The sequence below is a fragment of the Lemur catta genome, chromosome 5 (genome assembly GCF_020740605.2).
Source record: "Lemur catta isolate mLemCat1 chromosome 5, mLemCat1.pri, whole genome shotgun sequence".
NCBI lineage: Eukaryota > Metazoa > Chordata > Mammalia > Primates > Lemuridae > Lemur > Lemur catta.
In genome coordinates this window covers 85,843,836-85,866,010 of record NC_059132.1, presented here as the reverse complement: position 1 = coordinate 85,866,010, position 22,175 = coordinate 85,843,836, and the positions used below count along the sequence as shown (strand labels likewise).

General features: G+C 37.8%; 1 protein-coding gene across 9 annotated transcripts in view; it reads right to left on the bottom strand.

Annotated features, from left to right (window-relative positions):
* Positions 1-14,636, bottom strand: part of MGAT4D (MGAT4 family member D) — a 47,481-nt gene extending 32,845 nt beyond the window's left edge. For all 9 annotated transcript variants that reach the window (XM_045552243.1, XM_045552241.1, XM_045552244.1 and 6 more), the window contains exons 1-4: positions 14,531-14,636; positions 7,528-7,686; positions 5,102-5,239; positions 2,096-2,229 (exon numbers count right to left, since the gene is read on the bottom strand). In XM_045552243.1, the coding sequence (XP_045408199.1) occupies positions 2,096-2,229; positions 5,102-5,239; positions 7,528-7,686; positions 14,531-14,624 (525 nt within the window). In that variant the 5' untranslated portion in view covers positions 14,625-14,636. The remainder of the gene's footprint in view (positions 1-2,095; positions 2,230-5,101; positions 5,240-7,527; positions 7,687-14,530) is intronic.
* Positions 14,637-22,175: the final 7,539 nt, after the last annotated feature.

Genomic DNA, 22,175 nt, shown 5'->3' with positions numbered 1-22,175 from the left:
TCATTTGTAAAAAACTTTTGATGATTCACCCTCTTAGGATGATTTTTTTTTTTAATAACTGATGACATTTATAAGATGCAGCCTCAGGGCCCATAAGCATTTCCAATATAAACTTCCGAAACAGTAGAACAAAGACAGTTCTGTTCTCAAATCTAAGTACTCTTAAAGGCAACTCTGAATGTATATAATCAGGTTGTTTGTTTAAAAAGATCTGACATGATGTAGATAAATCTATTATAGTACTTGAGGTTCTTAACCAAAAGTTGAATCACCAGCTGTTTGTCACACACTGAAACATACCATATTTTAAACATAGTACTAAAGTTATACTTCTTAAGCATTCTATATTCCATTTTTATATTTTCCCCCCAGTATTTTTATTATTAGTCTAAACATTTTAGGCATATGTACATTGTCCCAACAGCAGAGAAATAAAGATTATAATATGGAAAATAAGAAAATCTAACAAAATATTTTAGAGATTATGTGCATGCTTTCTTTTAATATTAAGAAATTAAACTGGGATAGAACATTTAATCTTTAATTTCCATTTTTCCTAATAGTTCTTCTATTGGTTGTTTTGTTTAGAGTTTTTTTCTGCATTCAAATACATCTTTATTATAGAAAATTCAAGCAATAAAAAAAGAATACACAAAGGTTAATAAATATTCCTCTAATTACCAGGATTCATAGCTAGCCATTATTTATATTTCAGAGACCATCATTCTAAGTTTGCTCATTCTCTTTTTATATTTATACATTTCATCTGTCTGTATATCTTTTTCCCCATCGTTCCCTTCCTTCCTTCTTATTTTACATACATAACATTATGTTAAACATGCTTTACAACTTGTTCATTCAACGTGATATGAACATCACTTTATATCAGTGAGTATAGGTATTTATTCCTCTTTCAATGCCTACAGAATATTGCCTTGTAGAGATACATAGCAAAGTATTTAATTAGCCTCTTGTTGATAGATATTTTGTTTGTTTTCAATATTATATTTTCATAAATCAACAGTGCACTCAAAATCCTTGAAATAATTATTTACTGAATGCTTAGAATGTGCCATGCATCATTCTAAGTACTTTCAATATATTAGCTAACTTCATCTGCAAACAACCCTATGACATAGGCAATATTACCATCACAATTTTACAGATAAGGAAAGTGAGGTACAGAGAAGTTAAGTAAGTTGTTCAAGTTCACAAGTCACAAGTGAAAAAGCTGGCATTTGAACCCTGGCAACCAGGATCCAGAGTCTGTATTCTCAACTACCAAACTATGCTGTCATATTTGTATTGTTTTAAACACCTGTCTGATTATCTCCTTAGGATAAATTCCCAGAATTTGGATTTCTGAGACAAAGGATGTATACATTTTAAACTTGACACGTTGCCAAATTTCTCTCCCAAAGGTCTTATGGTGTTAATATTCACACAGTATTTTGTAGTTTCAAGTGGTGTTATGAGCAGAACAGACGTCTTTGTAGCCATTAGAAAGACCTAGATTTGAATCTGCTCTATAAATTACTGGACAAGTTACTTTCTTTAAGCTCTAGTTTCTTCATCTGTAAATCAGGATAGTAATACCTACTTTACAGGATATAATTCAGGTAATAAATAATGTCTATAAAAATCATCCTTGATCCCTTGGGTATAAGAAGGAGTCCTTCAATTAATGGGAGTTATTGTTACTTCATATAAATTATCTCTTGATTATTTCTTGATAACCTTTTATTGGGCTGGGCAAATTTTATTACGATAGCATCCATTATAATGTTTTTTTTTGGTGTGTGTAATTTCTGTACCATAGTGTAGGCAGGGATTGTGTATTAAATGCAATTCAAATTAAACAATCTTAAATGCCCCACATTAAACCATTATGTTTTTAGATTTACATAGTTAATTCCTTCTCAGTGGTATCAAACAAGTATTAAATATTATTGTCAACTGTCTAAAAAGGTATCTATGGATTGCTTTTTTAAATTTAAGAAAAAGTTTTCAAAATGGTTCAGTGATTACCATTGAGGAAGGGAATTTGGAGACCACAGGGTCAGAGTAAGGGGAGCTCCTTATTTTTCATACATACATCTGAAATAGAGACAATCACCACAGAGTCCTTTTCTTCTGAAGGTGTCATCCTGGAGACAACAGAGGTCAGCGTTTGCTTCAGGTAAGTATAATTTCCTCTGTTGATGGTGGGAATACCCAGTGCAAAAGAAACTGCAGACATGGGAGTATGACATCATTTCAAACCACAGAGAAAAAGGATAACTTATCATTAATTCGATGCTTATTTCTATGTTTGGGTTAGTCTTATGGTCATAAAAAGCATGTTTGAAACTGTACTACAAAGATAATTTCAAACTATGTTAATTTTTATCACCTATATAATTTTCTGCTTGAAGAAATTCCACTTTGCAGTGGATTGTTAGTAAATGCATTAAATAGCCTCCAAATAATAATTAAAAATAAAAGCAATTAAAAATAAATAAATAAATAAATTTTGGTGTAGTGAAAATAAAACTAACCACTTTCCACTTATTACAGCTTTCATCTAACTGGGTACAAAATGTCACACATTGGCTAATTCTCTACTCTTCTTCCTAAAAACACACTGGAGCCCAAAGCAAGAAAAATACTATGAAATATTTTCATCTATGAAAAATATATGAAGTAATTCTAAATGATTTATGGAATGAATCCATGACCCTAAGTGGATTTTTATTGCCCAACAATGACTGGAACACTGGGGAGAATAGGTCCCATTTTATCCTAGATAGATACTAAGATTTTATTAAGGAAGTCTGTCCAAACTCAGTCTTGCCTGTACCAGTGCCTGGCTGTATGAGCTTAGGCAAGATGCACAGCCTCTCCAGCCTCAATTTCCCCACCTTGAAGATGGGGATAAGGACTTTCAAAATGGCTAAACGAGGAACTCAGAAAATCCTCTTCCTAAGATGTAGTAAAAAACCAGAAAAGATTGTCAAAACAATCATTTCAGAACCCTGGTATACAACAAACTGAGAAGTATTTATTTAAGAAAAACTATTGAACGTTGATAACAGTAGGAATCAGTATTTCCGTGATTGCTATTGAGTTTGAACATGTTTTCATATGTTTTCTGGCCTTTGGATATTATTTTCTTTTATGAAATCTCTGTTTAAGCTCTTGCCCATTTCTCTATTGAATTGCCTGCATTTTTCTTATTGGTTTATTGATACTCTTTATATATTCTGAACATGAGCCCTTTGTCATTTATATATGTTACACATATCATCTCCCTCTCTGGGTTCCCTTTTCAGTGCTTTGCCTCTCAATGAATAGAAATTATTAATTTTAATGTAGTATAATTTATCAATCATTTCCTTTATAGTTCATGCTTTTTGAGTCCTGTTGAGAAATGTTTGCTTATCTTCAGTTCCAAAAGATATTCTCCTGAGTTATCTTCTAGATGGCTTATTGTTGCCTTTCACATTTAGATCCATAATCCATCTGTAATTCATTGTTACGGATGGTGTCAGGAAAGAATCAAGTTTCAAGCTGAGGAATTCACTATAAATGCAATTCCTAGAATGGCTTCCCATGCCTTAGATTAAAGAATGAATTTATAAGAGTTTACAAGGGAAAAGCTACCAAAGGGGCCTCAAAAGAAGGATAAATATATGCATATTGATAAATATATGCAAATATATGCATCATGGCTGGAGATCAGGAAATATTTGGGGAATTAGAAAATTATTTAGGATTTAACACAGCTCTGATCACTGGGTGATCACTGCCCCACATAACGAGTTCTATTGCTCCTCCCAACAACCACCATCTCTCTCCCTCCTTCCTTTCACTCTATAGACTGGGCTTCTGCTTATAGCTGCTAATGCTTGTCCAAGGCTATGTTTATTCTTGGTATCTAATTTCTTATAGTTTCTGTGTATTTTTTTCTGTGTCTTTCAACTCCTCCTCCTTTTACAAACTATAGCTTTTGTCTAGCATGCACTCTCTCATACTCACATTCACACACATGTATATGCATGTATGTATACATATTTAAATATGCAACATTTCTCCTAAGAGGAAATCTCCTGCAGTTAAAGTGTTTTACAAGTGTGAATTCAAAAATTTCCTTAATCTCTCTATTTTCTCAGATATAAAATAGAGATGACAAAAATAGGCCCTATTGCATTGGGTTACAATGATTAAATGAGATAACGAAAGAAAATATAGAACTAGGTGGAACACAGTAAGAATTCAATAGATGTTACACAATGTCATCTGGCATCCCACCCAACACAACAGGCTTGGGTAATATGTCAGAGACATGTGATGCACAACAACACTGCATATTCCCAAAGAACTGCCTAGAGCAGAGGTCAGCAAACTTTTTTGTAAAGGGTCAAATAGTAAATATTTTTGGTTCCTGGGCGACACTGTCTCTGTGGCAACTACTCAACTCTGCCATTGTAGCAAAACAGCAGACACAGACAGTAAATATTAACACATGAACAAGCATGGCTGTGTTCCAACAAAATTATATGTAAAAACAGGCCATGGGCCTGGCCTACAGCGACTCACTGAAGTGAATGAGGCTTATGAGAATAGCAGGTATCCTGAGACTTGGCCTAACATCCCTGCTTCAAACTCCAGAGCTTTTTCTTATCTTGTATACCTAGTGAACTTAAACTCATTCATGGAGGTTTAGCTTAAACATCACCTTTTCTACAAAGATTTGTTGGACTCGGTCCCCAGAAAGATGGAGAAATAGGAAGATAACCTGGAAAGAATAGATTTATCAAAACCAAACAGAGTGCCAAGCACTTAGTAGATGCTTAATGTATATCTGACTTATATTGACTTGTTTTCAAAGCATTTGTATTAAAATTGAATTTGAATTCAAGTCACCAAATATTTATGGAACTATTATTTTCTGCTAGACAATAATATACTGACTTCTGGTAACCCAAATTAATGCCAGATAGGCTGATAGTCTACATACCAATCTGAGCATGCTATTAATGGATTATATCTTAAAACTTAAAAGTGTGCCCCCAAAGATCAAAATATCTATATTTAATTTTCTAATTCTAAGTTTTCTTACCACCTGTTTTCCCTTTGCCTATAACTACATCAGGATAAATTCTGCCTTCTTTCCTTAGATGAGGAATAAAGAACTTTAAATCTTCAAATGTGTCAGGCACTGCTTCATTTTTACTCAACGTACTCACTTTCTTTTCGACTGAAAGAGAGGAAAAAATAGTGCTTCTGAGTTTATGACTATAGGAATTTTTCTTCTTCTAGAGTAATTTTTCTTAAATTGAGATTAATAAATTAATTCACAGACAAACTTAGTATTCAACATATAAGATAAATACTCTTAAATTATCAAAATCACAATGCTACAAAATATAGCTCAAATATTATTGATTCATATTTATTTTAAAAGTAATATTTAATTTAAGCCTAGCACTATGAGTTGCACAACCAGAGGACAATAGAACTGCCAGTTCTAAATGAAGGCAGTATAACTGAAGCATGCTATAATTGGTTTCCTCTACCACTTTGATTAATGTTGCTTCATTAAATTTTGTATATTTATAACTTTGTTTTATAGTCCTTTAACACTTAATGACCATATTTATACCACTTATTAGAATTTGCCTCTACAATTTTGAAAAAGAAAAAAAAAGTTGGAGGACTCACACTACCCAGTTTTAATTCATAATACATGACATAGTAATCAAAGCAGTGTGGTATTATATAAAATACACCTACATAGACCAATGAAACAGACAATAGAATGCAGAAATAAATTCATACAAATATGGCTGATTGACTTGAAAAGTGCACAGGCAACTGAATGAAGAAAAGACAGTTGATAAATGGTGCTGGAACACATGGACATCCATGTGAAAAAAACTGAAACTTGACCTGTACCTCACACTGTTCATAAAAAATTAACTGAAAAGTTTCATAGACATAATGTAAAACATAAAACTATGACATTTTTAAAAAACGTAAATGAAAACCTTCATGACTCTGAGTTAGGTAAAGAGGTCTTAGCTACAATATGAGAATACATCAAACAACACATAAAAGAAAAATTGATAAATTGGACATCATCAAAAATTAAGAATGTCTGTCTCCTGAAGAATCTCATAAAGAGAATGAAAAGACAAACCACAGACTGGAGCAAAATATTTCCAAATCATGTATCCATCTGATATATACCCAGGATGATATACAGAACTATCAAAACTCAACAAGAAGACAAACCACTTGATTAAACAACAGGCAAAAGATTTGAATAGACCTTTCAACAAAGAAGATACCTGGATGGCAAATCAGCACATAAAATGTTCAACATCATTAGTCACTAGGGAAATGCAACTTAAAACTATGAGATATCATGATGTTAGAATGGCTATAAAAAACCAGAGTGACCGGAACTCCCTGCATTGCTGCAGGGAATGGATAATGGTACAGCTACTCGGGAAAGCAGTTTGGCAGTTTCTTATAAAATTAAACATATACTTACCATATCCTCTATCTATTTTACTTCTATATATTAATCCTAAAATAATGAAAACTTCTTTTCATACAAAAAACATGTACATGAATGTTAATAGCAACATTTATCTGTAATCCTGAAAACAACCCAAATGTCCCTCAATTGGTCAGAGGATAAAAAAACTGCATCCATTGTACATCCATACAGTGGAATACTACTCAGCAATAAAAAGGAAACAAACAACTGGTCATACAACAACTTGGATGAATCTATGCTAAGTGATAGAAGCCAGTCTCAAAGGGTTGCACGCTGCCTGATTCCATTTGCATGGCATTCTGGAAAAGGCAAAACCGTAGGAACAGAGAACTGTTCAGTGGTTGCCAGGGGTTATGAGTAGCAGAGGGATTTGAGTACAAAGGGAAGCACAAGGCAGGACTTTTTCTTCCAGAGAAATGAGGAGCCATTGGAGGTTTATATACAGAACAGTGTAGCCTTTATTTTGGATACAGCAATAAATCAGCGCAGATGAGACTGGAGAGAAGAGAGAAAAACTAGGAGTATGTTACCAGCCATTCCAATGAGGAATGAAGGTGACCTGACTAGTGCAGTAGAGATTGTGATGGAAAATGTGGGCAGATTTGTGAGATACATAGGATGATGAATCAACAAGGTTGCATACTGACTGCCATGGAAGTATGTGAGAGAGAGAGAGAGGGAGAGGGAGATGTCAGGTGTGATGCTCAGGTTTCAGGCTGTGTCTGCTGGATGGATCACGGATGGTGCTCCAAGTCACACACACAGAATACACAGGAAGACCACAGGAAGATGAGGGGAAGTCTAGCAGGGATGTTTCTTACCTGATTTTTGCACGTCTCACAATAAAAGAACCAGTACTGATTTAGCTATGTTTCTAGGGAGGAAATTCTCCCAAATCAGATAGGCATTGAATCTAAATGCCCAAAATCAAAATATAAAACAAACAAACCACTATACACAAAAACAAAAGCAACACAAACCTAAGTTTACTGATAAATTTTCTCTCTGTGTAATTTCATACTTCATTTGTTTCAGGGCTTTCATCAGCTCTTCGCTATTTCTTTCAGTTTTGCTTTTTAGACGTAGTATATTATCTTCAAACTCCAATATATGGTTTCTACAATTAATAAATTGATTATCTGCAAAGGAAAACATATATGTTTATACATGTAGCAATGGAATCATACAATTTTCTATAAGAGATAATAAAAATGTGGTAAAGGGGCTCAAGGAAGGACATGGTGTTGGGGCTATGAATGTTGGGAAGACAGGGGAGTGTGTATCTGTTCAGGGACACAAAGAACTCTGCAGCCCTTCCTGAGCCCTATAGATGGAGGAGTGAAGGTTGGGGCTGGGGGTCTTACTTTGAGCCTTGAGGTCCCTGGAACTCCCTCTTGTCCCCTTATGACAAAGGCATGGGGGCGGAATCGGGGAGTTCTCACTCTGCACATGGAGCTCCCTATAGAATTAGCTACAGTCTTGGGAGTCAAGCCATTTTAGCTAATACATTATTGTCCCAAACAAAATACTAGATAGACAGCCTGAGGTGTTTGCCATGGTCAGGGATACAAGGGATAGCCCAAAGAAGTCAGGAGTACACATGAGGGGTGGGGGTGTATGTGTGAGGGAGACAGAGAGAGAGAAAGAGAGAGTGTGTGTGTGTAGAGGTTGGAGGCAGGTGGAGGTGAGGCAGAGAGGGTGTTCCTGAGAAATAGCATTGTAGCAACAACTGGTTTTCCAGCTGTCTTTGATAATACAGGTTCTCATTTGTAGTAAGTGGTGATTACTGGCCACATGTTCTTCTCCCCAGGAGCTCTATGCTGTTCCCTGGCTTCCGCAGGAGGACAGGCTGCACAATGGGGCAAGGCAAAGCAGAGTCCTCCAGGAAACTCAATGGGATAGAGATTCAGTAAGAGGTCTTTAAGGATGACAAAAAAAAAAAAAAAAAAGAGTACTAGAGAGACAGAGGGGCAGCTTGTTCTCATGAGGCTGTCTTCATGCCTTCTCCAGGCAGTTTCTGCAGTAAGACAGGACTTGGAAGATACTCCTACTTACTTAAGCCTCTACCGCTAGAAGGCTCTAGCAGACATTCATGTTTAGCCCCTAATGCTCATTTTCCATTTTATAGCAGTAGAATTTTCAGCAGGGTACATGGCGACCCAACAAAAGACTACGTTTATCAGAGTCTCTTGCCTTTGATTTGGCCATGTGATTATGTTGTATACAATGCAATGTGAGGAGAGGTTGTTGTATGCACCTTTTAGACCCAGCACCTAAAGGAAATAGGCATATCTTTCTCTTCCTCTTTTTATCCGTCCCTCTGGGGGAACATAGACACAAGTGACCCATCCTGTATCATGTAGGTGAAGACAATGCCCTAGAGATGAAGAACACCACATTGGAAGGAACCCAAAGCCTCTCATGGGGTGAGGAAGGAGAACCTCCCCATCAGTCTGCTATCTCATTTAAACCACTGTTGCTTTGTGTACTTGTTCACATTAACACATCTGAACTTGCATTGTAACTGATACAGAGAACTAAGACATGGCCCAGAGGAAATGAGGGCATAAAGCAACTTACCTTGGTTGCTTTGTTAAAATATTCAGACATCTCATGAGAAAAGCAATACATAGGTTATAAATTTATAAAAGAGAAAAGTTAATTGTAATCCTACCACTTAAAGATAACCACTATTAATGTTTTAATGTTTTGCTTTATATGGTTCTATACTTTAACCTACTTTTTTCTCACTTTATTATATAAATGTCAGATATAATAATTCAGGGAAAAAAGTATTAAGTTAGATAAAATGACTCATTTTATACCAAAAAGATATAATCTATGATGAAAACAAAATAATTCTTTATGTTAGATAGTCAAATATCAGAATATATAATGAAAACTATTAATATTAGAGATACAAGAATACGGAAAAATTGTATTTCAGTTTAGCAGGGAAAGAATAGAAATTGGCTAAGGGTTTGGGTGCAATACAGCTTAGAAGATAATAAATTCCAGATGGATGTTTTTAAAAATTAAGGTAAAATATAAAACTATAAAAGTAATGATGATATATTTGGGTTGAAACCCAATATTTTTTCATTCATATGTCTTGTATGAAGAAGAGTACACAAGTGGATAGCTGGAAGCAAAAACTTGGATAATGCCTTTCCCCTGCTCAAAACCCTCCAAAGATTTCTCATCACACTTAGAAAAATAACCAAGTCCTTACCATGGCCCACAAAGCGCTGCATGATGGGTCCTTGGGTTCCTTTCCAGCCTCATTTCCTACCCTTCCTGCTCACTCTGAGGGAGCCCAGCTCCAGCCACACTGGCCTCCCTGCTGTTCCTCACACGAACAAACACTCTCCCACCTTAGGGCTTTGGCTTCTGTAGTGTTCTCAGCACCCACTGTTCATCCCCATATCCTGTTGTGGTTAGAGCTCCTTAATTTCATTTCGCTTTCTGCTAAAACAATCCTGCCTCAGAGAAGCCTACCCTGCCATCAAATGTAAAATAGCACACTCTTTTTCTTCCCTTATCCTTTTTATAAAATCACTTATCACTACTTGACTTTATATTATGTATTTACTGTTTTTATGTCTCTCTCCAGAGCTCTCTAGAATGCAAGCTTGAGAGGAGCAAGAACTTAGGGTTTTTTTCACTACTAAATTCCAAATGCCTGAAACAGTGACTGGCATATAGCTCCTGCCAAAATATATGCTGAATGAATGAATAAACACATTAATGAAATGAACTTGTCATTATAGGAACTGATTTTAGTGATTCTTAAACTGAATCATGCTTTAATTAAAAGAACTGCAACTAACCAAATAAACCTTGAATATTCATGTAGTAGTTACTATTTGAGGATGCTTACAAACTTTAGAAGACGTTGTTTAACAAGCATAAACCCATGTTATTAGGGTTTCCTGGGTAATATTCTCTTTGCAAAATGGATCATGTGTTCCAAGTTGATACATCATGGGTGATGCAACATACTGGGTTTCCACATTGCAGGTCAGTCCCTGAGGGATCAATTTGGTAAACATGAAAAGAAAGAGTTTCTCTAGAGGGGGCAGTATTTACAGAAACAACCACAAGGAAATGTTAAATGTTAAAGGACATAACCTCTAATCTTAGATCTGCTACTTCTCTGGTAATTCACGTATCAATATTCTATTTAAATATTTATATCACTTGCATACTCACTCAGGTATTTAGGGAGGATGAAATGTTATAAAAGGACTTTGCGAAGGTTTGAAATATACAATAATTAGATGCTTTGAGTCAATTGAGCATCTTTGCAGCAAAATTATAAAAACAAACATCAGTCCATGTGTGCAATGGGCCAATGTGACTTCTGCCCATAAGAAAAAGTTCCAGCTGAGATCCTAAGTGCCACTGATCCTTGCTTCTCACAGCAGGAGGCCAAGGCACTATGCTCCAGTAGAAATAAAATGCAAACCACATCTGTAATTTTAAATTTTCTAGTAGCCACATTTTAAAAAGTAAAAAGAAACTGGTGAAAGTTATTTAAAAATATTATTGAAATATTTAAATAAATGTTTAATAGTATTTTATTTAGTCTGACATATCCAAAATTTTATTTCAGCATAAAAATAATCAATGGGATATTTTACCCTTTTTTGTACTACATATTATAAAATGTGCATTTATTCTACACTTATAGCACATCTCAATTCAGATGCTAAATTTTAATAACTATAGTGAAATATAGTCCTACCAAAATAGTAAAGTTTTGTTTAATGAAGAAATATTTTGTACCACTTCAGTTATTAAATGTAAATTTAAACTATTCAAAATAAAATGAAATGAAAAATTCAGTTCCTCAGTTGCACTAACTGCATGCATTTCAAGTGCTTGATAGCCTCCTAGCTAGCGGCTACCATATTAGATAGCTGTGAGTTTGTTAGAAATGCAGTATCGAGGGGTGGGGGACCTGCAGCCTTAAGGACACATGTGGCCCTTCAGATCCCCAAGTGCGGCTCCTCCACTGAATCCAGACTTCACAGAACAAATCCCTTTACTCTGTAAAATTTGGATTCAGTCAAAAGGCTGGACTCAAGGATCTGGAAGGCCACATATTGATTTCCACTTGAATAGTATGCACATTAAAATTTGAGAAGTACTGTTACAGACTTCTTTAATTGTTTGTATCCTTATCACCATTGATACTACCATAGTTCAGGCTTTATCGCCTGTAGCTGCACTATTATAATTGTCTCTTAAGTGGTTTTTTACCTCTAATCCCTAATTAGTCTTCTGGAAACACTGCTCAAAGACTATAAATGGTTTCCTGAATGCTTACTGAATAGGGTCCAAACTACTTGCCTTGGTTTACAAGGTCCTATACAACATGGCCATGAGCATGTCTTGACCTGACTTATTTCATTCACTGATCACCTCCAGTAACAAGAAGCATGCTGAGATATTCATTCTTCCGTGCACTGAACACTTACCATGTGCTATGTGATAGGTAAATGAACATAGATAAAATCAGGTTCCTGCTCTAAATTAACTGATAATTAGGCTACAAGGGATAGGGGAAAGGAGTATATATTTAAACGACTAATTATGATATGGAATTATCTTCAAAGTGCAACAGGCAAAGGGAGGCAGGAATGATTAATTCTTAAGGACTGAGGAGTGGGAAGGTTAGGAAGGTTTCAGAAGAGGGAAGATTCGATAACTTAGAGAATGTATGGAATTTTGCCAAACAGCAAAAGGCAGGGAAGGGCATTCCAGACTAAGAAAACAACATTATAGATGCAGAGAGTATGATATGGTATTGTGTATCTTGGGAGGTACACAACTAATTCACTCAGGAGGTAAAAAAAAAAAGTGCAAAAGGCATGGTATAAAGCACTGGCAGGCCGCTTTGTGTTTATTATTCACTTACTTCTACCCAGTGTGGTCCCAAAGAAATAATACTGAGGCAGTTAGTAGGAGATGAAGCTAAAAACATAAAATATGTTTTGGATTACTCCCTTTTCCGTATGCTTTGCAGAATCAAACTACACTACGTATCAAGCCCTTTAAATTCCCTATCAGTGGGCCCCCTCTGTGTTAGGTTTTATTGTGAAATATATCAGATGTTACAAAAAGTATATAAAACAGTTTTAAAGGATAACATTCATGAACCCACCACTAAATACCTTAGCCTTAGATATCCCATTTGTTTCCTTCCTAGGTCAAATTCCTTTTTTTCCTCACCTCCAGATAATCAGAATCCTGAATTTTGTATTAATCATCCATTGCTTCCCTTTATATTTTTACCACTTTTGCAAGCTGACATATACATGGTTTTAGACATTAATAAATAAAGCAAGCATGTGCATTCTTCTGTACTTGCTTCTTTTGCTCAGTTTATGCTTTTGAGATTCATCTATATTAATGAGTTGAGCTGTAGTTCATTCATTTTTACGGCTGTAAAATGTTCCTCTGTACTAAATATACTACAACATATTTATCTCTTCTTTTGTTGGTGAACAATTGTAAGAAATGATACCAAGAATATTCTGGTACATGTCTCCTAGTGAACATGTTCAAGAGTTTCTCTACGTTGGTAGGGGTGTTATTTAAAATATTTAATGCCCTGTATGGCCTGGGTGCTGATCAATGAGAACAGAAGTTGGCCATAAACCACTGGTAAGGCTATATGCCAATTTCAACCCTGACTAGCAGTGGAATTGCAAAGACACAGGAGAAAGGCACGTTTCTTAACAGAAGCAAATGAATGTAGTATACCCTTCAAGAGAAGTTTATGTGAATTCCTAAAGTTGCATATCCTCACCAAATGTTCTAAAATAAATAAAACATGAATAATGTTCTTTATAGAAAGTGAAGAAGAGGGAAAGGGCATAAAATGATTAAAGATTAGTAGGAATCCTATAAATCAGAAAAATTATTATACATTCATAATCTTTGAAAGGAGTAGGATAGAATGTAGATATATTGTGTACATGATGACAAAATTTGGTATTAACTAGAGGACTAAAACTTGAAGCCACTTTCAAAACTGGACCTTAACACTACTACCAAGATGACTTGTGGGCACCCAAGTCATCAATATGCTCAATAAGAAAAATGAAAATTTACCCTAAAACAAACTAAGGGCACTCTTGGAAGGCTGAGTTCGTGACTTATAGGTTTCGTGTTTCAAATTCAAAAACTGAACTGTATGACTGCTAGAAAGTTACACTATGGACAACTAGGGTTGAAAGATAAAATACAGGATACCTAGTTAGATATGAATATCAGATAGACAAGAAATAAATTTTTAAAGTAATTATGTGCCATGCAATTTTTTTATGCTAAAAAGTCATTATCTGAAATTCAAATTAAAGTGGGCAACCTTTATTTTTGTTTGCTAAATTGGCACCGCTGTGGACTACGATGAATCAAAACCTTGGTGTGTTTCAACAGGGTCCATTTGAGGAAGTTCAGGCGCTCAATCAATGCTCTAAATGGTCAGTTTTGTCTCTCTCCATCATCCCACCCCTTTTGAAGAAAAGTAAAAAATACTTGAGGGAGCTTCGAAGTGTGGCCCCAAAATAAAACCTAGACCACGAAAGAAGGATGTTGGCGGGGTAACAGCTGTTACCCAAGTCAGACATAGACCCGTTTCCACAGAGAAGGCAGCCCAGGGCGGGGATGAAGGGCACAGACGGGGCCCTTGAGCCTTTGCAGGGCAAAGGCGCCGCGGGGCGCGCGGGCCAGGCCAGGTGGCACGCGACACGGCCGCCTCAGCGGAGACCCGGGCGCCCGTTACGGGGTAACCGCCGGCGGGACAGGGGGTGGGGCACGCATCTGCCGGGCACCGCCACGGGGACCCTAACACGACGGCAGGCGACCACCAGGTTCCCGCCTCGCCCCCCGACTGTACTCTCCGACCCCGCCACTCCCGTATTCCTGGAGCCCCGAAGGCAGGAAAGGAGGCGGAAGTCACCCGCCGCTTACTGGTTTGAGTCAACCTGGAGATGCAGAAGCAGGAGAAGCTGAAGAGCACGGCGACGACTAAGGCGATCAGCAAGTTCACGTGCTTGGTCTTCATGGCGCTGGCTGGGCGGCGGGCGGCGGGCGGCGGGCGGCGCCGTGACGTAGACGCCGTGGCGCCCCCGCCCGCGCGCCCCCGCCCGCGCGCCCCCGCCCGCGCGCCCCCGCCCGCGCGCCCCCGCCCGCGCGCCCCCGCCCGCGCGCCCCCGCCCGCGCGCCCCCGCCCTGTCCACGGCGTCGCGTGCGTCCCTAGCACGCCTGCCGTGGCAGCGCCCTTGCCACAGACCTTCTGCGCCCTTCACCTCCTGCCCTACAGTCTGGTGCATACTATGGGAATGCGCCCCACTGCCTGGCACTTGGTGCTCAGTAACTGTTAGTTTATTTTCCTGTAGCAGTTTACTAATTATACTTTTACCTCAGGCTAGAGAACACTAAGAGAAGAACATCAGTAGGATGAGACTGTGTTTGGGCTACTTGATCCGTCATTTTCTATTTGGGTTCTTCACTCTGATCTCTCCTCTTATTTATAGGGACTCACTGGCAGCGTCTTGTTATAAGCCTTGTACTTCAAAGCAGCCCTGCACTACGGGCTGGGCTACTTTCTGGCCCCTTGAGAGGGGAGAAAGATTTGAACACGTGCCAGCCTGAGGATGCCATTATAAGCCTGTGTTTTCTCATGTGCTAATGGCCAGGTCCCAAAAGAGGAAGCCGGGAGAAATAAATACTTAAGCTTTATTGTCCTTTGTTCCTTCCATCTGTTGTTGGTGCTTGCCATTGGCTAAGCTCTACTGGCAGCCAAAAGGCAAGGAAGTGCAGCTTGATGTACTAGATCATACAAACCTGCCTCCTTGGGTGTGGAACAGGTTAGAGAAAGACGTAGAGTAGATGGGGGTGGGAGAAGGAAACTATTCAGCATAAAGAGATATTTCCAAAATCAGTATTTCATTGTCCTCTTACTTCACATTTTCAGCTGTTTTTGCAGCCCTTCTGCTTGGATGTCTCGCATCAGAGTCAAGATGTCTAAACTTCTCACCAAGCTAGCTGTCTTCCCAGCACCCCTTGATTTTATCAATGGCAGCATAGTTCTTCTTATGATCAGTTTGACTTGCTTTCATTACATCCCATCATTTATAAGATCTTTACAGTCCTTCTTTGAAGTGTCTCATTTTCAGACTTGCATTTCTGTTGCTATCTGTTACCCAGATTGTCACAATGATATTGAGACTCAGTTCTCACTGTCTGTAGGATCTACCCTTTGCAATCTACACTTCATTCCAAAACCAGATACTCTTCGTAGTTCACCCCTGTCAGCTGTCACTCTTGTTTGAGCAGCTCCACTCCTCCTGAATGAGAAAGATCCAACTCCATCAGGCACGTCACTGCTTTCTCATTATCTCCCAGTGCTCCCTTACTTGCCTCTGGGACCTACCAGACTCTTTTTTTTTTTTTATTCTACTCTGAACATGTCATGTTCACTTCTCTCTTTCTGTGCCTTTTCTCTTGATGTCTACACTTTGCTTACAATGCTCAGCATCCTCTCTGACCATTCAAATCTTTTCCACATCACAAGGTCTCATGTTTTATCTGTTTCATGAACCAAAACCTGACTACAAGAGACCACTCTGATTTTCTCTTCTCTGAACTCCTTTAGTATGTAGGGTCCCTACATTTCATTTTGATACATATCCCTACTCCCTTGGGCATAGGAGCCTCCAAAATGATCCTGAATTACACTTATAGTTAAGGAAGAAACACATTCAAAGCAGATTGAATTATTGACCTAAGAAACGTACTTACACATGTTAGCCTCACTGGTTAAGGAGGTCTGGGGAAGGATATCTGTGCATAGATGGCCGGGGGTCCTTTGCAGTGTTTGATAGACAAGCCCTGGGGAGAAAAGACCTGGCTGTGGGCAGTAGCTGGACAGCTTGTTTCTGCAAGGGAGCGTGAGAAACAGAGGAGGAAATTCAGCTGCTTAAGAACTAATGCCCCCAACAAATTTTCAATTAGGAGGAATAAGTTCTAGGAATCTTTTGCATAGTATAGTGACTATAGTTAATAATAATGTATTGTAGATTTCAAAATTGCTAAAAGAGTGGATTGTAAATGTTCTAATCAGAAAGAAATGATAAGTATGTAAGATGATAGATATGTTAATTAGCCTGATATGATCATTCCACAATGTGTACATTATCGAAAATTCACATTGTACTCCATACATACATACAACTACTATTGTCAGTTTTAAAAAGAGAACTTATCTCCCCAAATAAACAAATTATTGAAACAAGCCTGCATACATAAACCTTGTGAGTAGGGTCAATGCAAACAATGAGAACCAAATAAAATTTTAGTAAGTTTAACTGTCTTGATAGTTTACAAGGCCACTACTGTATATGTAAAGAAAAACCTTGGTGTAAATAGATCTAATTGGACAAATTCATGTGCCTGAAAAAAAAGAAGATTCTGGGATTATTTCCACTGATAAGATGAGGAAAAGTAATTTAATAATCAAGAGCTTCTAGTTATTAAATCTTTATAAATTGAGTTCTAATCATTTCTGAGTATCAGTAGATTTTAACTGGTATCAGAGGGAGAAAACCAGGAGACCTAATGGAAGAACAGCTAGTGTTTGAAGTCATCCACATCGTCCATCTCTGTTGGAAAACCCAAAGAGACCATGATGCTAAGCACAGAAGAATGATTAATTTACTCAAACCACTGAGACTTTATCTGACAAATTCCTTGAATGCTGAGACACTTTGTAACTGCATCAATACTTTTAGATCCAAAGAGGGAAAAGGCAAAATTACTGCTTTTTTAAAATTTCTGTACATTTTGGCATTTTAACATAAGCTATGTGTCATTATAAATCAAATCTTTATAACTAATCCAAGTCACAAGTCCAAATCATGTTTTCTTCATATTCGATGTTTATTTGCTTCATAACTTTGATTTAAACATATTAGCAACTAATTAGTTAATACCAGCTCCAGGAACAAACTCCTAAATTTCCACAGCTTATAGAATAGAGATTTTTCCTTGCTCAAGTAATGTCTAATACCAGAGTTTCCAATTGATTGGCAGCTTTCCACATGATCAGTAAGAGGACCAGTTGCCTCAGTTATGTGGCTTCCCTCTCCTCTAGCAATTTGGAATTCTCTCCATTCCACTAGAGGATTGGGGAAAGCATTCTATCGGTGAGAACTAGATGCAAAACAACTGGGAAGTGCAGCTCCTGGCTTGGCAGCTGCTTCCCATTCCTGCCATGGAAGATAACCAACCTTCAGTGGTCAGCTATCCTTCTCTGCCAGGGCAACGGAACTGAAATCAAAGGCTTCATAGAGGCAGTGGCATTTCAGCTGAGTCCTGAATACTTTTAATAGTCAGGAATATGAGTGTGCATGAAGTGCAGTCCATGTTTGAACATAAAGAAGAAGCTGAAGCCAAGAGCCAGCAGGTGAATATTTGTATCCCCAGCACCTCATCCTGTGACTGGCACAGAGTAGATGATCAATAAATATCATGTGTCCTGAATCATAGACAAACCATTGACTAACAGGTTTTTGGTTTTTTGGTTTGTTTTTTTTTTAAAAAAAAAAGAAGAAGAAATACTATGTTAAATGTAAACATTGATCAGAAGACACATTCTGATTTCAAAAACATTAAAATGTGACAGCAAAGTGCTTTTTCTGAATTTTGAAACCCGGAAAAATAAGCATAGCCCATAAAGCACAACTCAAACAACAGTACCCAATATGCCACCATTCAGGCCGGGGTTCAGGGATCCTGTGTCACACTTTTTCTCCAGATTACCCAGACTGAGTTTTCAGGCTCGATATGTAAATAGGCTTCAACCCAATTTGGGAGGAGAACAGTCTGAGGGTTTATTCCATCATCAACCATGATGTGACTTTACATCTGAGAGTCATAGCTATAAGTATTATTCTCTTACCCGAGACACTCTAGGGGGTTCAAATTGATAGTACTTTCTTCAGTGTCATCATTCATTTGTTTTCCTTATTTTAATATTTCACCTCTTTTCCATTCATCATCTGTCAGAACACAGATCTGTTCTCCCAGGCAGAGGCCTCTGGTTCAGTCATACTGTCAACCCACAAACAAGGCAGCAATAGGAAACTTGCCAGGGCCTTCCCTTTTGTCCATCCTCAGGAGGAAGTGGTAGCATTGCCTAGGTCAAGTACAATACAGCTATATCCCCATGACATTGGGTGAGTGGGGGAAACGAGTGGATTATGATCAATCCTAGTTTGGCCATGTGATATGAACTCACACATAGGGGTTTCTGGAAAAATATGTATATACATAATATGTTCAAAGGAACAGAAGGTGTGTCTTGGGCAGCAATTTTTCCTTCTCCTAGATCACCCAAATGCAATATTGATCCCTTAAACAGGATCCAATAAAATAAGTTTGTACAGTGGAAAAGAGTGAGAAAAAGTTCTCTTAGAGCACCATCCTCTACCTCTTCATTCCTCCCTCCAGCACCCAAAAACCTTTGAAACTGTTTTCCCTTTACTAAACCTCATATTTGGACAAAACACATATCACCTAATTGAGCCAGCCAGCCCTTCATGTCTTCATGCTGTATTTTCAGTAATAAATGTTTCAGTGACCTGTTCTAGTGTCAGTCTGACAACTACTCCATAGGTGAAATACAATCTGTTCCACATCGTGCTGGGATTCTTTTTGGTGAAGGGGCTAGTTCTGCACATTGGCCACATTGAATATTCTTTGGTCCAGTAAGATGTATGATAGGGAACCAAATTGTTACATAATTCATTGCTCCAAGTCCTTGATAGTGTCTGTGGCTTTGGCTTTAGCCCAAGATGAAATAAACATTAAACTTATGTGGATTCTCTGAGGGCTACAAATATAATAGTAATCCTATATAGTTCCCTGGCCCATATGCTCAGGCTTCTGTGCTCAGGAGATTTTTTTTGAATGGCAACTTTAAATGGATATTTTTTAGGTTAGCATTCATCTGTCTCTTGCCACATTAGTGGCTTAGTTAAGGGACAAGTGGAATATATCATTATTCTACCCATGATTGCATGGCTTTGGCACCACTGTGCCTGCTTAAATTACCCAGATGGCAAGGCCCTCAGCTTAGCATTTTAATTCACCTTTCAAACAAACTTAATTCTTACTGTGGGCATCTATTTGACCCACTGTCATCCTCCCTTGGGAATCGCATAAGGCCTTCCACAATTGCATCTCCCACACTGGGGGTATTCTTAATGTTAACTGGTCAAGATTCTCAGATTCCTGACCACATAGCTAGACCGTTGGTTACTGTTTATAACTCTGTAAATATCCAGACATTACCCTGAAGTAAAGAACTAAGTTCTTCCTCCACTGTCATGTACACTGGTTTCAACTCAGCCCATCACATGAACTTAACTTTGCATCATTTGACTGGGTTTTTCTGTTTGTAATGCAAACAGTAACAGACTTTTATGTTGGCATTCCCACTATACAGCAACTCTCATGAACAAACCAAAAAACTTGTTCTATTTTAGTGGAAAGAGAGTCACAAGATTTAGATTATTTAGCAACAGAAGGGGACTGCTAATTAGTTAGTCCTAAAGCATAGATGCTACCTGCTCGCGTATGTGTTGTAACTTCCCCAGAGATATCTCTCATGACATGAATTCTTTTGAGAATTTTGTTGCGCAGCTTCCTCTTTATTGCAACCTTTTTCTGATATCCCCTGTGATATGATAGGTAGTTGAGATCTCAACATAATTTCATGCTCTTAAATTGTGGGCACTGTTTTCACTAGAGCTCAGCAGTATGCTGGCAAACTGGCTCTCTAGCGCCCTCATCAGGAACTTTTTTGAGTCCAAAAATCTGAGTCATCGCCACAAGGTGGCAGTATTACATGTAAGTCAAAGCCTCAATTTGCATGCATTGTATTCTAGTATCAGAAATTTCTAAAATTGTGTGTGAATGTGCTAGAATCCTATGGTCCCAGTAGCATACTTGGGCCACTGCCAATTATACATTTTTTATCGTTTATCAAATAGCCCCTCAAAGTGTGTCTCCTTTTTATTGGCAGGGTCCTGAAGGGAGAGTAATTTATTTACTGTTTGTAGAATACGTCCCCAAAGTTATTTTTAGAAATTTCACTGATTGGCCTAGGTTCTGAATCTCAGCCAGATTTATTAACCATTCTGTTAGTCGTATGTGCCACTACAGATCTCAAATCTGAGTTTCTCCCTCCAAGGGGGAAATCATCACAGTAGCATCAATATAATGAATTAACTCAATTTTGATGGTGATCATGTCTAAATCTAATTTTAGGAATTTGTGGCAATGAGTTGGAGCAGTTGGGATATCCTTGGGGAAGGGCCATAAAGACATATTACATTCCTTCTCATGTACAAGCAAACTGTGCTTGACTTCTCTCTGAGTGAGATCAAAAAGATTGCCTTAGCTTAATATATCACAAGAAAACAGTCGTATTTAGCTTGCTGGACATTTTGTACAGCTTATACAATGTGTGGTGCAACAGACACTTGTTTAAATCACAGAAACTATCTTATTTAAATCATGGTAGTTAAGTTACCTCCAAAGCCTTCTCTTTTACTCCCGGGCCACATAGGATTAACGGAAAGCATTAGTGGAGATTAGCACTTTTGCTTCCATTGTTTCTTAATGAAAGATGAGCTTTCCTGTGTCCTTCCAGAATCTGACATTGCCTGATATTTACTAAAAGGAAGGGTTTTTGCAAGTCTCAGGGCTTCCATTTTGCATGCCTAATTAAAATTAAATGAAAGGCAGACTTCTCTTTTAAAGATATTTTGGCTTAAAGCTGGTAATGACAAGGACCTTCATCACATCCATTCTAATTGTGTATTCAGGTAAAAACCAAAACTGAATATATATTTTTTCTTTCTTATTTCTCCATCTGCAGCTTTGTAGTGATGCTGGTGCTATCTATTGTAACATCTATATGTGCTCTAAACTTCAATTTTCAATTTTCTTATTATTGCCTTTTCATTCCCCTGCTGGTATTATGGTACATTTTACACCATCATTATGGTACATTCAATAATCCCAAAAAAGTTCTCCACTATTTTCTGCCACTCAACATGAACTATATTATACAACCTTGGACCCCCCTCCACCAGGGGTCAAATGAGGATTTCTTCTCCCTCAAGCTATTCATCCTTTTTTCCTTACAACCTTAATAAATGAATTAAAATCATTATCCTGTGCTAAATGCATTTTATTTTCCTATTTTCTTTCAGCATTGTTGGATTTAAACTCATCCAGTGTAGGGTAACTGGAACAGATCTGATGGGGGAACTAAGGAGAGGTGGTTGCAGGAGCTAAAGTAAGCATCCCTGCTCTCAACTGTTCTTAATGAGCAGCTGCTAAATCCTTTGTAGGGATACTGTCAATTTCCTTCTCCATTTCCCCTCCCCCTACCTTCTTTAAAACAATCGTATAAATCATTACTATCCAATTCAATGTTTATTTTCCTTGTTCTGGTTACTGTTGTCACTCCGGCCCATTAGCTTTCTTCTGAATAGCTTTAACTTTCTTTTCATTGATAAAGCCCATTACCAGTAGTGGTGAG